Here is a 14,098-nt window from a genome sequence, read left to right as displayed (position 1 = left end):
GGTCCAGATTGTGCTTTGGGAAGTAATACAGCTGGCCAATGACACAGAACAAGGTCTCAATGCAATAAAGGTCGCTGTGTGCCATTAGATTGATTATGCTCCAGAACAGGTACATGCTCGAACTGCTCACAGCAATGGAAGGATAGGTTTGCAAAAAAGTAGGAGATCCTTGCTGCACGTTCGTGCCTCCAAATAGTGCAGAGAATGGCTCCTTGACGCAAATAGGAGCACTGCACACCCTCGGATTGCACATGCAAAGTGAAGCTGGCATAAAAGTAGATGATTGGTTTGACAGCCTTTTCGCTTGGGCACCATCCTGGATGGGGCAATTGTAAAGATGCTAGTGCCCTTAATAGAGTTTGTGTTGGTCCTCTTTTGCGCATGCCAATTGGGACTCCGATGTTGTGCCAAAGCAGTATCTTGCAGTGCCACGATGTTTCAATTGGGGTATCTAATGCACCTTGTGGTGCAAAAGATAGTGCTGTCCAAACAGATGACCCAAACAAACAATGCATGCTGCTGATAGAGCAGTGCTTACATCCTCTCGGTGTCAGTACACCCCCACCTGACCCCGAGCATTATATGGAACACTGGGTTGATCTAGCAGGAGATGGGGCATGTATATATATGACTTGCACCCCTGAGGAGTATGCCCAATCTGGTCAGAGTTTGCATCATGTATGTAGAGCATGGGTTGCAAAGGAGAGGGCACCACCTTATGTAGAGGCTGAAAGGGTGGAGGAGTGCTGGCGAGGGACACTTAAGGATGGGCTTATCGCAGAGTTAGTTAATGTAGAATTAACGAAAGGGGGGAATGTTGGGAAGGGGACACAATCTTTCCACACACCCAAATGCTTTAGGATAAGGCAAAGGCTGCCACAGATACTGTGAGATACCAGGAGGAATAGGGGTTCCCTCAAGGCTTCTTCTGCATGATTACATTATTGCATGCTTTATAGGCACAGCACACATGTGAGAATTGCAGCCATCTTAGATATTAGCAGCCATACTGTGGCACAAAGCTTAAACATAGCGCGACAGTCAGCACCCCAAGCCTAGGCCACTAACATGAGCAAATGAATAGGTTGCACACCAGGTACTGATAAGAAAGGCCAGAGCTACACAGATCCATAAACCCTTCATTGTCCTAAAATGCTGCCAACCTTCACACCCTGGGAAGAATGTGCCCTGCAAGGCCATGGGAGGAGCGGTGAGTGTCTGTGAACAATACGATCCCATGAGAAGGAGGGTACGGGCCTCCGACCCTCACCAGTCCCAAAACTAAGTTATGCCACCCAAATGCCCTACTTTTAGGACCCCTGAATTCCAATATGCTAGCCAACCCCAGACTACTGATCGTAAACCTGTTAGACCCCAGATCGATCAAAAGATCAGAAAGCAGGGCCTTCCTGCCTTTAATTCTAGGTCATGGGATTTGTGCTGCGAGGTGCAGGGGGGGATGGAATTATAGTCCCTCCAGAACAAGGGTGGAAGACCTTGGAGAGGTTCCCGGCCTGTCTGGGAGCAAGTGAGGTTTGTGAGTTACTATGACTTCGGCTTTCCCCCCAGGCCCCTGTCTGCTCGTACCAGGTGCACTGCTACATAGATAGAGATGTGGTGTTTAGTTTGTGAATACATTGCTATTTGCACAGTTTGTGACCAATGACGAGTGCAGCAATACCCATGTGTAAGAAGATGGACGTACGAGGCTGGGACCAATGGCCTGGCATCCCCTATGTAGCAGGCAGCCTATGTACAATGGTCTTACCAACTAGCCGCGCAGGTTTCTACTGTATGCAATGATGGCGTTATGTAACTTTATAATGTAATGTTCATGCAGATTCTGGCAGAACGTTTTACAGCAGCAGAGTTCTTTGTTGGCGTTATTTCCTTTTGCATGAAAATAAACCTTGTTATCCCTGCAAGAGGTGTGTTGGGCCCTTTTCCCTAATGGGTTGTATTTATTCTGGTGTGAGCATCTGGGGGCTTTCCTACAAAGTTAATCCCCTCATACTCTCATTTGTTATTCCTCCGTCGAACAATTGGTGAGGCAATACCACAGCAGGTGTAGTGCTGTCCTATTGTTATGACATCTTCATTTTCTGGACAATCCGCATTACATCTCCATTATTTACTAGTGTTCCTGGTGTTCAGCAACAAAATGTTATGATATTGATGAAAGCCAGTTCTGTTGAAATGTAGTCTTTTGTTTTTATTCTCTTTTTAAGCACCCATAAATACTTCAATCTGTTGTTTCGTACTGCCAATTTAAGATGTTAAATTTTTCGTATTTTTTCCATTTTCCATTTTTGGTACCAATACAATTTACGTTTCTGCATTTATCATTTTAAACAGGAACAACCGAGAATTACAGACACAGCTGGAGTGGGTCTGAAAGACAGGCAGATGTAATTAGATATCGTAGCGAGGAGAGAAGCTTGGCACTGCAGCTCTGCGGATGGATTAAGAAGGGAACAGATGTTGATGTGGGACCATTCCTGAGCTCCTTGGAAATAGAAGGGGAATGGGAGCGAGCAGCTGCTGTTGCACTCTTCAATTTGGATATACGTCGTGCTATCCAGATCCTAAATAAAGGAGCTTCTTCAGGCAAAGGTATTTGCTACCAAGCTAAACAAACAACGTTTTATAACAAAGTTTTTGATGGGGGATGAAATGGGTGAAAATTGAGGCAAAATGTAATTTATTGTTTTTGTAAAACTAATGTGAAAAAAACAGTTTTGCTAAATCTTAAGGAACCAAGAGCCTCTCACCATTCAGTTAGCATGTTTTTTCGTTTTGTCTACTACGTGACGTTAAAAGGACCGAGCGTGGCCAAGATTACTGATAAAATAAAGTGAGAACGCTGTTTACGACTTTAAATGGTCTAGATATTTTTACTGTGCTGCAGCGCACAACCCTCGCCCTCCAGCAAAGCATTGGATCATGTTAAATGGTCCTTTGTGTTAAGACAACCTTGTAGGCTGCCTTCTTTCTTCATACCATCATTAAAAGACAGGACAAAGTACAAGTCCCTCTTCATAGGTGTGCATGCCAAGTGCTTCTCTAGCCATACCAGAACATGAGCAGAAGGAATGCCAGGTCTGGGATACCATACACCAGTGAGGAGCATGCCGGCCTGCACCTTCAACCCCCCCACTTCCCTACCTTCAGGTTATATTATGTTTGACAACTGAGTAACGTAGCTGAGCAGGTCCGTGGGAGCAACAAGAGGAATTATAAAAAGAGATAAAACTTGGCGATGCAAGGAGATAGATTTTGCACTGCACCCCTGTGGATGGATAAAGGAGGTCTATTCTGTACCACCTTTGATACTTTTAGGAGGGTTTCTTCAAACCGTCACTGGAGTTAGGTTTAGAGACATTAGTGGTCCGACAAGATTTCCACAAAAGACTGATCAAACTCACTGGTACAGGTCAAGTTGTAAGGCTTTCTCACTGATCTAGAATGCAGAGCACTGACGAATTACAGGTATCTCCACCCCTTCTCCCCGAGGGGAAGCCGCCCCTGTGAGGCTAGGTAGGTGAGCTCGCTCTGCAAAACACTCCCTAGGGGTCAATGCAAGTAGGAACTCCCTGGGAGAGACTCCCTCTTTGGGGACAAGGACTCAGGTTTCTGTGATGAACTCCCTAGAGAAACGGATATGAATGAATACATGGGACTACCTGGTAAGCTGAAGAATGTGGCTCCCTTATCTTTAGCTGAAGGTAATGCAAGACTAAACTTATTGGCACAAGAAAAGGAACATGCCTCTTTAATATGAGATGCATATTTAACTGTGAAGAGGACGAGAAATGAGGTGCCTGATGCACATGGGATGCCGCCTGACATCATCACTAAATTTAGGTGATGGGATTTGGAGGCAAATAACAAGTAATCCGGAGAGGGAAGAAAGTTATTGTAAGAAGCTGGTACCTCGTCCCACTACGTAGAACAAGTTATACAATAAGCAACAAAGTCAACCAAGAAGTAAAAAGCCTAGAAGAGAGGGGCTGAAACCACACACAGCTGTTATATATTCAGTAAAAGAAGAAATACTTTAAGACTGTTCAATTATGATAATGAAAACTGTGAAGGAAAACCCTGTTGAAGTATTCCTGGAGGGGAGTCCTGGAAGGAAACTACAAGTAACAATCTTAGTATCAAGAAATATGACCATGGAGGACATTCTAAAAAGGGGGCCACAGAAAGTGCGAGTGAGAAAAGTGTTCTTGAGGAGTTACAAGAATTGATTGCAGAGACGATCTGTTCCACTGAGAGATGTTATAGTTCAAGAGACTATTTAAAGAACTGGAAGAGAGGGCAGGTGAAGACAAATCGTTCTCTTGGTCGAATTTTAAGTTACTTGGAATTAGTAGTGGGGACAAATAGGGTAGTTTGGACGGAGGACATATTTTCTTTTGGACTTCATGGCAACGGACGGGCACCTTTAAGTTTCTTTAGATAGGCAGGGTACTTCTTCTAGTGATAGGGAACGTTAGGCGGTATACTTATAATTTACAAATTTTAAAAGAACCTGAACTATGTCTTCCAAGGGTCCTACTCCTTCTTCCAACCCACCAATGCACTACAAAAGGAGACCAAGTAAAAGATTGTTCTCACCAGTTGTACTGAAATATATTTGGCAAGCCAACTCGACAGAGCATGTCCTAATCGGGTGGGCACATGCACAGCAACAAACACTGCATATCAGCAGAATCACAGTATCCTCCTGTAATAGAAGTATTTAATATGAATAATGTGCAAGGACTCAATTTCATTTGGATTAAGCATGATCCATGAAAAGTCATAGTTAAAAGTACATACCATATAAATACCAGCACTCCACCAAAAAATCCACTGCAATCAGCTCTTTCTTCATCAACAGGATCAGCACGATCCGTCAACAAATAGACACCAATGCCACAACAGCATACTGCGAAATACACAGGGGGGTTCGCTCTGACAACTAAGTTTAAGGGGGGGTACTCTTTTTGTATATAGTACACATTAAGTTATTTAACTTAATGTGTACTATATACAAAAAGAGTACCCCCCCTTAAACTTAGTTGTCAGAGCGAACCCCCCTGTGTATTTCGTTTTCTGTAGCCCTCTGCTCTGACACTCCAAGGGCATCTCCCTCTAGTTACAAAAACAACAGCATACTGCACCTCCTATTTTTTGCAAATCCACAACTACCTGGATAACATTCAAGACACCCACCATGGAAGACCTCACTGCCACCCTAACATTCCTCAAGGGTACATTGTACACAAACATCCTCCCAGCCCCCATACTCAAGACTCTTCCAACTGAAGCACTCCTCCCTTATTTAAAAATCAACAGCTCCCTAACTCAAGGAACTGTCCCCTCGACTCTTAAGACTGGACAAATCCTCCTGCTTCTCAAGAAACCAACACTAGATCCTGACATCTACTCCACATCACCCATCCTAGGTAAGACCCTTGAGAAAGCAGTAGCGGGGGTGTGGCCAAGGGGCATGCAATGCAAATGTGCTTGCTGTAAGCTCCTCTCCTGAGCACCTGAAAAACCCCTATGAAAGCGTGATTAGATGATATTAACCCCCTTCAGCCACCCCCATCAATCATCCTTGGGCTCAGCGACTGAACTTTGGGGAATCCCCTGTATTGGCATTTGTTGAATTTGCGGTTTGCCAGCCGACACAATGGTTGCCGGGAGGAGCAAATATGGCAGCGGCCGCATGGCATCCTGGGATGAATGGAGGTGTCTGAGCCTGGCGGTGGGCTGAATGATAGAAAGTGCTGCCTGTTTTTGTTGCTTGGAGCCCATCGCCACTATCTGGGATCGACCATGGCATCACCCGGCGGGTCACACGGCAGGTCTGGGTGCCTACGGGTGTCTGCCTGGAGCGCGACATCCGAGGCACAGGAGCCTTTGCCATCCGGGGCAGCTTGAAGGAGGTCCCTAAGCCTGAGTGAATAGACGCCTTCAATTGTATTGGCACGGCTCCACGGGTGCCCTCCGGTGGCGTTGGACCGTAAATCCCAGGCTTCCCTGGAGGTCTAGGATGGAGAGGGGGCGCGGGACACCCTGAGAACATGGGAGCACCTGCCTTGGTGGCTGGGAGCTGTTACAGCTATTATCCCTGCAGGAGTCTGAGACTGACCGCAGCGAGCAGGCCGTGTCAATGGAGCTCTGTGGTGTGTGTCAGAGATGCAAGCAGAGCTTTGATCTCATCCAAGCTGCACTATGGAATAAGGAGATTTAGAAATCAGAGGACTGCCCTGTAAAATCACTGCGTGCCTGGCTGATTCTTTTACATTTTGAGCCTTCCATGACTAAATTAATTTTGTGACATGTGCTAGCGGGAAGTGGGGGCTTCGCGCTGTGCAGAATAGAGAACGTGGGGGGGAGAGGAAAACTCCTGGGGGAACTTGAGCGCCCGTTCTCGCTCCACTTCTGGTGACATAAGTGACCATCTCGAACCTTCTGCTGAGGCACAGCCCTGTGCTTTCTGTAGGATAATGGCAGCTATAAGCTAGCTCCTGGTGTTCGGAAATTGTCAAAGCCCCCTTCCCTCAAGGAGACACAAGGGTAACCGTGACTTGGCTCACCCCTGGGTATCAGGGGGCATATGCCTGCAAAACCGTGCCTCAAGCCTGCGAAAGGTGAGGAGTGGGCATCCATGCCCGTGAGAACGGGCTGCAAGTCTGGAAAAAAGACAAAAGACTGAGGGGCAGGCAGGGTTGCAAGCCAGGGGTCTTTTGTCCCCTCTGGGGGATATAAAGGGATTTGTTAGACGAACATCTAGCGAAGCCGAGCAATAAATTCTGCCAAGGACTGGATCAGAACCCTAACCCTCTGATCAGAAGACTCACTGCCACCACTGCAAACCTTTTCGACCACTACCAGCGGCCCATCACGGCAAAGACCTTGTGAAACCAGCCCTACTGGGACAAGTCCACACAGACCAAGAAGAATCCTAACCCATGACTACATACTCCACCCGAGAAGATGGAGTAATGAGGGTCGAGCCTTGGTATCCAAAAATCACTGCTGATAAATATAATCCATCAGCAAGAAGAAGACAGATGGGGACAGCAGCAATAACCCCATTGAGGCTGCCACGCCGTGCAACCCGCTGCAGGAAGACGTTCTTCATGACCCACTTGATTGGACATCCGTAGAGTTGTTGCTGCTGATTTGGAGGAGGAGGGCCTGAGCAGTGCATGTGCCAGGGCCGCTGCCTCGCTGGACCGCTGATCGAAAACATGAGGGAGAGTTGTGCTGGAGTCACGAGCACCCGGCATGGACTTCATCGCAGCAGAGTCCAATCTGGGATCAGGGGAGGGTCCTTGCAGCAGTGAATAAGGGGCTGGCAGTCTGGTTTGCACAGGCCGCTGGCAGCAGGGGGAGCACATTCAATATCAGAGCTCCTGAAACAATATAACAGCCACCCTTCATTGCCAAGAGACTGCTGATTGAAAAGTGAGGCGGACGAGCTGCAGAGTCACGTCGTGCCTTCCGTTGCACCTGGCTGGGACTTGATTGGTTTCACTCCTCCCGGTATCAGATCACTGCCCCAGCAGCGGGAACAGAAGAAAAGGGGAGCTGCTCCTCTCCACGGCAATGAATAATTGGAACACAATGCAAATACAGGATTCTTAGGCAATGAGACGAGCGGTACGTGTGCAGTGAGGAGTAACTTTAGTCTCTTGTACGGTCGCAGCAGCACTCAAGTACGGGGATATTGTAAAAGAGCAGGACACAGTGAAGAGCAAGTCACTAAGATGCAGCATCAGGAGAGTTTGATAGGCACTAGAAGCTTAAGAGTAATTGAATACACCCCCGACCCCTCTTACAAAACGAAAAACCAGAACAGCAAGCTGCAATGAGAACTCTGAAGGTTCATGGACACCAGAAATATCAACTATTTGTCGAACAGCAGGCGGTTGTTTGGGACCAAGGCGATAGAAGGATGGAAGCACAGAGTGCAGGGGTCAGCCTGCAGTTCATCCATATGACATGGTCAGCAGCAGCCAGGCATGGCCCCAACTGGTTGCAGAGAATGGCAGCAGAACTCGATGTGGGGTTTGGGGGGTACAATGGGATCAACGGGGAGTGGCTCACAATCTCCACTCCTTTTTCCAGCTTAAACGGAAGAACAGGTGATCAAGGAGCTGATTTCTCTCAGGGAGGAAGAGCCAGTGGCCAAAAGGAGGAAGATTTGGACCGCAAAGGCCATGGAGCTGAGGCAACAGACGGAAGTGGTGAAAAGAGAGAGACTGGGATGAAAGCAGTAGGATGGAAAGGCTGAGGAGGAAAGCGGGGGCTTGCAGCCACAACGGCCGCACCCAAGAGGGTAAACCCAAGGGAGACAAGCAGTGAGCCAAGCACGTATGCAGCCATAACGGCAGCAGGGGTATCGGAGTAAACTGCTTCCGTGGGGCAAGTGAAAGGTATCGTAATGCAATGCTTGCAAGCATGGGGTAGGGGTAGCAATGGGCAATTGTTATGTTGCATTGTTAATGCTTTTAATCATTTGGGGGGGGAAACACACTGACTAGCAACCAACAGGGTGACATGCCATTGAGGGCAGACAAGAATGTGGCCAACCAGAGGGGCAGCACCACTGCAGCGAGTCAACCCAGGAGTGTTTTCAGTGCATTGACAGAAGGGGGAATACCCCACTTACAGTCAGTTCAACCAATGCTTCAAAGTCAGGAAGGCGGCAAAAGCACAGAATATGGGAGAAGCATGCCAGGGTTTGCGCCTCTATGGGCAATAAGGTAGCGCATTATTCTGAAATATCCCGATTAACATTAAGGGGAGGATATGGCAGAAAGAGTTCGTAGACCTTTTTACCCTGCTTGATCTAGAGCAAATAGGTTTAGATATACAGCATTTGTCAGACAAGGATAGGGAGAAGGAGAAGGACAGGGTAAAGGAGGAGGAAACCATACATAATTGGCTGGAAGATTTCAGGATGATGGCATCCATCATAGTGGAAAAATACCCTGGAGATACAGGAGAGTTATAGGCTTATGAGCAATACATACATAATGCCTATTTAAATTACTGCAGGGATGCATGGCTTAAGTACGACAGAGTGTTTAGATTGATAATGCAAATTTGGCCCGCTATGGCCTGGGATGAGATTGATGTCGCTGTCTTCATAGAAAAGATGGTCATCGCCAAGGAATTTGGGAACAGAGCACAGTCTGAGAAACCTTTTTTTAGGAAGGAGAAATGGGCATATGGTGATAGGAGGAGGAGGGGTTCCTTTAGTGGGTGCTCCTCCTGGAATAATGGGTCCAGCTTTCAACAGGAGGAGCAGGCGGCAAGCTGGCGATTCGAACAAGGGGTTTGCCCTTTTGGCAAAATGTGTAGATTTAAACATGCATGTTCCAAATGTTCAGGGTTACACAGGATGGCTCCTCTGGAGTCAGGAGGAACCCCTCTGGCACAAAGCCAAAGGAGGCTCACAAGCGTAATTGATCAGACCCCTTTTGGCTGCACCATGGCACTGCCCACCCCGATAAAGCTGGAAAGAATACTTCCCCTGCTAAATTGTTACCACAACCCTGCAGGCGCTAAGATAATTTGAGAGGGTTTCTCGCAAGGTTTTAAGATTCCTTAGTCGGGGAGCATTGAGCCCAGCGAGGCTGATAAACGTAAGTCTGTGAAAGTGCACCCAGAGGTAGTGAGACAAAAAATTCATAAATAATTTTTACTAGGTAGAGTAGCAGGTCCATTTTACAGCCCTCCTATGAATAATGTTATGGTTTTCCCCCCTGGGCGTGATACTAAAGGAGAGGGGGCATTTTTGCCTCATCCACCATCTCTCATTGCTTGCTGGGCAATCAGTAAATGACGGCCTTGACAAGTTGTGCATGGTGACTTATTCTTCTTTTGACAACGCAATTGAAATGGTCAGGGCTGCTGGCAAGGCGGCCCTCCTAGGAAAAGCATACATAGTCAGCAGGGACGTAGCAGACCCTCAAAATCTGGGAGGGAGAGGGGACATATTGGGGACTCTGCTATAGACACAATCCAGACATCCATAGGGCTAAGTGCTGAAGCGTTAAAACCCCTATAAAGATATGTGTTCGATTTATTTTAAGAAAACACCAAATAATGGCAGTTTAAAAAACACAGATACACTTCAAATAAGTTGTAGATTTCTCATCTATGGCACAAAATGTAAAGATGATTGTAATTTCTATCAAAACAGAAATCAAGTATGTGTGCACTGCTAAAACAAATGTTCAAACATTTGAAATCTAACGGATTCTAAGGAAACACAGTTCACTAAATCACTTTGAAAATCTCAATGTCATTGTAGTGAGGGTGATTTGACATTGCTATATTGTCTAACTGTTGTGTTGGACTTGAAGAATGTTTATGGAGGGTCACAATAATTGATTGTCTTTTATGCAAAAAAGTAAGCATCAATATTTGAATGAGATGCCTCCAAATTGGGAAATAAAGTTCAGAGAAATGTTTCTGCACTACTGGACTCCTGTAACATTGCGCACAGGAGGGAGAAGCTTACAGTTTTTAGATTCAACAATCAAATAAGCACCTCTAAGGCTGTGAGGCCCCAGGGTAGCCCATATATTGCCACACTCTCTACATCAGAATCTGTTAACGAGGGTGAGGAGGCTTGCGGGAATCGTATTTGTCTTATTAAAAACCTAAATCAAACTGGCAAAAGCATATGGCTTTCACGCTCGGAATTCCTGAAGAGAATGAACTCAGTTCCTCAATTAAGAGTACTACAATCTGATTTCCAATTCATGGAACCATTGTCAGGATCTACTCCTAAGGTGTCAGCACTACATTGTAAATTTATATCTACTGCTCAATTATTAAGGACATACAAAAAAGAGCTGAGAACAGTTGATATCGAGATAGATGCAGAACTGAAGTATAATGAACCCAGCTGCCAGGAGACAGAAATAGTCACAGTCAATCCAATAGATACCTGCCCCAGTTTACCAACTGGAAAGAAGGTGGACCTGACAGATGTACAATCCGTATTGAAGTGGCTGGCGGAGGCTTTACCTATGGTTACAGCAAGCAAATGAAAGCTATCCTTGGTATCATGGAACTGCCAGCGCTTTTCCCATCTATTGAATCCAATAGGGCCGATGTTGCAGTTAGCCACACACAACTGCATCTGCCTACAAGAAACATTGGCGATGAACGCCCTATATTTAGATGGGTTTAATGGACATCAGACATTTGCTAAAAGAGGAGAAAGGGGGAGGCCATCTGGTGGATTATGGATTGGAGTGTCCAATATGTTTTGCTCTAGGAGGATTGATGTGAGCCAAGATGATCATATGATTGCTGTTGAAATAGCGCATAAAGGCAAAGGGAGTACAGATAGATTGTTAGTGGTCTGTTTATACAATCCCTCTGGGGCAGGGATGACGGGGATATTACAGGAAGCCCTGCACAAGCTTCTGGCTAATTGGTTAAACATCCAAGATAATATTGATGTTTGTGTGGTAGGCGATTTTAACACCCATATGTTAGGGGGGGAACTGAGAATTACCAATCCGAAACTGTATCCACAATGTTTAATGGTACATCATAAAATAGAGGAGGAAGGGTTAGGTTGGGTGCAATTTTTTCAAAACTGGGAACTTGAGATGATCAATGGTCGAACAAAAAGTGATTATCCAGGTAAACATACTTGGAACAATGGGCCATTGGTCAGTACATTGGATTATATCTTTGTTTCCCCAAGTATGCTGCTACTCGTCAATTACATGACCGTGGCTCCAAATAACTGGAGCGACCATGCTACCTTGACATGTACATTTGACACCCCTGAAGTCATTATCCAACTGTGAGCGATGGGAGAATTAAAAGTGAATCACGCAGGTTCAAGTATCCGGTGGCTGATAAGAATGTACAAATAGCAGCTGAAGGGATAAACAAAGATTTCTACCCATATTTTGAAGAACTTAATATGATGTCCATAGATGAAGTAGAAGAATGGATACATCAGTTCTCTGATAAACATCCAGCTACCCCAGCAAGAGCCATGATCAGTGAACAGGGGAACCCTCCCACATATGACAGATACATTCGAGATGCAAAGAGATCACTGAGGGTAGAACTAAGAAGGGCAAAGAATGCTTCCATGTCATGGGAGTCTTGTCTCTCTATTATTAAGAGGCTTAAGAATAGATATTGGGCAGATATACAGGCTAAGAGAAACCTAGACAGAAACAAAACCTGGCAAAGGTTAGTGCAGACTATCTGCTCAAGGAAAGCAAGTAATATCTGGGCGCTACTGGGTGAAGCTAGGGGTAACAAAACACGGCAGATAGTTAACCCAATTAGCAGCTCAGAATGGAGTAGGTTTCTGGAGAAACGTAATATAACAAACCTGGGTGAGGAAACAACATGGGTAAGCAAAATTCCTTCCGAACCCACTATTGATATCTCATATGACTCTCTTCTGACTGAGATCAAATCGTTGAAATCTTCCAGGGCCCCCGGACCTAACGGTTTGGCCAATCTTGTAATTAAGAGCAACCCCGACTTCTGGGCACCTCTGCTGAATATTTTGTTCGTAAAAATCTGGAGGGAAGGTAAGGTCCCGCGCTCATCGCAGTCAGCGATTTTAATACCAATATTCAAAAAGGGTGATTGCCTTGATCCCAATAATTATAGATTACTCTCTATGCTCGACACCACAAGTAAGCTATTTGCCTCATTAATATTGAAAAAGCTCCAGCTATGGGTGGACCGCACTAAAATCTTATTGAAGTTCCAATGCGGTTTTAGGAAAGGTTATTCTACCACCCATAACCTTTTGGTTATGGATATCATGCGAAGTAGGGCGCGACAGTGCGGTCAACCTCCCTTTGTATGCACTCTATGTTGATTTCAAAGCAGCATTTGATTCAATCCCTAGGGAGAAACTTTGGAGGAAGTTGCAAAAACTAGGCTGCACTGAAGACCTTCTATGTTATCTTAGGCTATTACACCAGAATACCAAGGTAAAATTAAAACTAGACCAGCAAGGACGTATGTCCGAAGAAGTTTTACAGAATAGAGGGGTCAAGTAGGGTTGTGTGACCGCCCCCCTAGTGTACAATTTATATGTACATGACATTCCTCTAACTATAGCCAGGGCGAATAACTGTCCGCCGAGCATTGCTAAAACTCCCTGTTTAGTGCTTGCATACGCTGATGACCTGGTGGTATTCGATCACACCATCAATGGACTACGTCGATCAGCACTAGCCCTTTGGGAATACTCAGAAAATAATGGTTTTACCATCAATATAGAGAAAACTCACGTGATGAGATACACGAACAAAAGAACTACACGGGTTAAGCTCCACATTAATAATGTCGAAATCACATATGTTCCAGTATATAGATATCTTGGAATTGATTTTGAACCCAAAGGTGAATATCTTATATGCAAGCGCAACCATATGATAAGAGCAGCGCAAAATACCGCTCTTTTTAAAAGCTTTACAATAAAACAGGGAGGTTTTACCCTTTGGGGAACCCGACAACTCTATATCCAAGTATTTTCCCCTATGATGGTGTATGGGCTGGAAGCATTAACACAAATGGAGCTGAAATGGTTACAACTAATTGAGGGAAAATACTGGAGGAAGATGTTGGGTCTCCCTTCTTGCATACCAATGGCTCTGCTACGACTTGAGCTTGAACATATATCTTTAAAAGCACAGGTTTTGAACAAGAGAGTCGGGCTTTATCTCAAAATGGTGAAGGGAACGGATAATGCTCTATTGACAACCGTTGCTCTCGAAATAAATAAGGAAAGATCTACCTGTCAACTCTCAAATCAAATGGAACAGTTGATAAAAGACATCTGTTGGTCGCATCGAGCTGGGCCTCTTACGGAGGCTATGCAGGTGGCATTGGGAAGACGAGTGGAGCTATGGGACTGGCTGGAAAACTACGAACATCTTTCGTAAGTTAAAAAGATATAATTTTGTACAATCTAGACTATACACATTTAAAAAATCTCAACAATATATGATGTTATGCCCGTCCCATAGCCTGAGAAGATTTATACTCTTGTTAAGACTAGAACATCTTCCCATCAAAATGACTA

At 45.4% G+C, this 14,098-nt stretch overlaps 1 protein-coding gene across 2 annotated transcripts in view; it reads left to right on the top strand.

The window, feature by feature from the left end:
* MIOS (meiosis regulator for oocyte development) overlaps positions 1-14,098 on the top strand; it is a 771,408-nt gene that overhangs the window by 271,847 nt on the left and 485,463 nt on the right. For both annotated transcript variants that reach the window (XM_069648526.1, XM_069648527.1), the window contains exon 4: positions 2,356-2,613. In XM_069648526.1, the coding sequence (XP_069504627.1) occupies positions 2,356-2,613 (258 nt within the window). The remainder of the gene's footprint in view (positions 1-2,355; positions 2,614-14,098) is intronic.

The sequence above is a fragment of the Ambystoma mexicanum genome, chromosome 2q (assembly GCF_040938575.1).
Source record: "Ambystoma mexicanum isolate Mex_15411 chromosome 2q, UKY_AmexF1_1, whole genome shotgun sequence".
Taxonomy (NCBI): Eukaryota; Metazoa; Chordata; class Amphibia; order Caudata; family Ambystomatidae; genus Ambystoma; species Ambystoma mexicanum.
The sequence above is the reverse complement of the archived record's forward strand: the minus strand, read 5'-3'. Positions and strand labels throughout refer to the sequence as shown.